Source organism: Humulus lupulus, chromosome 3 (assembly GCF_963169125.1).
Source record: "Humulus lupulus chromosome 3, drHumLupu1.1, whole genome shotgun sequence".
Taxonomy (NCBI): Eukaryota; Viridiplantae; Streptophyta; class Magnoliopsida; order Rosales; family Cannabaceae; genus Humulus; species Humulus lupulus.
This window is the reverse complement of record NC_084795.1, coordinates 49694270-49695324: the sequence shown is the minus strand read 5'-3', so window position 1 is coordinate 49695324 and position 1055 is coordinate 49694270. Positions and strand designations below refer to the sequence as shown.

Genomic DNA, 1055 nt, shown 5'->3' with positions numbered 1-1055 from the left:
TTATATACCCTCTCTGTCAAAATCTCCTTTTTCACTCCACCTGCCCCTATTCTACTCTACTCGACTTTACTCTACCATACTACACTTAATAAATCCAAAAAATCCAATTGTTTTTTTTATTTTATATATGTTTCCCTAAAATAAATTATAAGGTGATTTGTTCAAGGCTGTTTTTAGCAAAAAAATCATGATGGTATGTACAGGAGGTTACTGTTTATCGATACTTTTTTCGCAGAGACAATAATTCGAGAGTAAACAAATAAAAACCCAGTTTGACTTTTTACAAGGTATCTAAAGATTACTCAATATATAAGCGTGTGTCAGTCGGCTAAAAGTCACAGTAACTATAAAAAAAATAATGCCAATAAAGAACTCCATCCGTTCCTCCTCAGACACACTCTATTTTGAGTTGACCATCTTTTAATTTGTATCTCATCATCTTATTTCCAAGCAATGGGTCGAAAAAAAATTTATGTCGTATTTGTGGGCAGATCAACTGGTATTTTTGAGTCATGGGCTGATTGCAGCAAAGAGGTGCTTGGATTTAGTGGCAGCTGTTTTAGAGGATACAACACCATAGAAGAAGCGATAGAAGAATATGAGTCATATTTTGGTCGTATCACAGTCACACCTCACAAGGTAAACCATGATGATGAAGAAACCAAGAATAAAATTCAGTATCAAACAAATGGACCAAATGCAACTGCCGAAGAAACCTCAACTTCACTTGATGGGAATGAAAAAACCTCAGCAAATGAAGTAAGTTCAGCATTCGCTGTGGGTTTTCTTCTTGGTTCTATGTCCAACCTTCGCATCCGACATGCGTAGTCGATGAACAGGGTCTCCACAAATCCACTTATCTTTAAAGAGTTATTTCTTCCATAATTTTTAATTTTCTTTTCAGTAAGCTTGTACACCTCCTTAACTATGTTTGTATTTTAGCTTTTTACCTTCTCTGTTCTGTCATCTACCTTCTCAAAAGTGTGGTTCTCTGTTCCGGTAGTCAAAAAATTACTGCTGAACCTATAAGGGCAATAGTTAGAGCTGAAGATGAC

The 1055-nt window shown here is 35.6% G+C and overlaps 1 protein-coding gene across 1 annotated transcript; it reads left to right on the top strand.

Annotated features, from left to right (window-relative positions):
* Nucleotides 1–453: 453 nt before the first annotated feature.
* LOC133824108 (uncharacterized) lies at nucleotides 454–828 on the top strand. Its single transcript, XM_062256974.1, has one exon. It carries the CDS (start codon nucleotides 454–456, stop codon nucleotides 826–828), a length of 375 nt encoding a protein of 124 aa, XP_062112958.1.
* Nucleotides 829–1055: the final 227 nt, after the last annotated feature.

Bases quoted from the DNA above. Each gene is read 5' to 3' on its own strand.
- LOC133824108 (XM_062256974.1), top strand. From the start codon at position 454: ATGGGTCGAAAAAAAATTTATGTCGTATTTGTGGGCAGATCAACTGGT.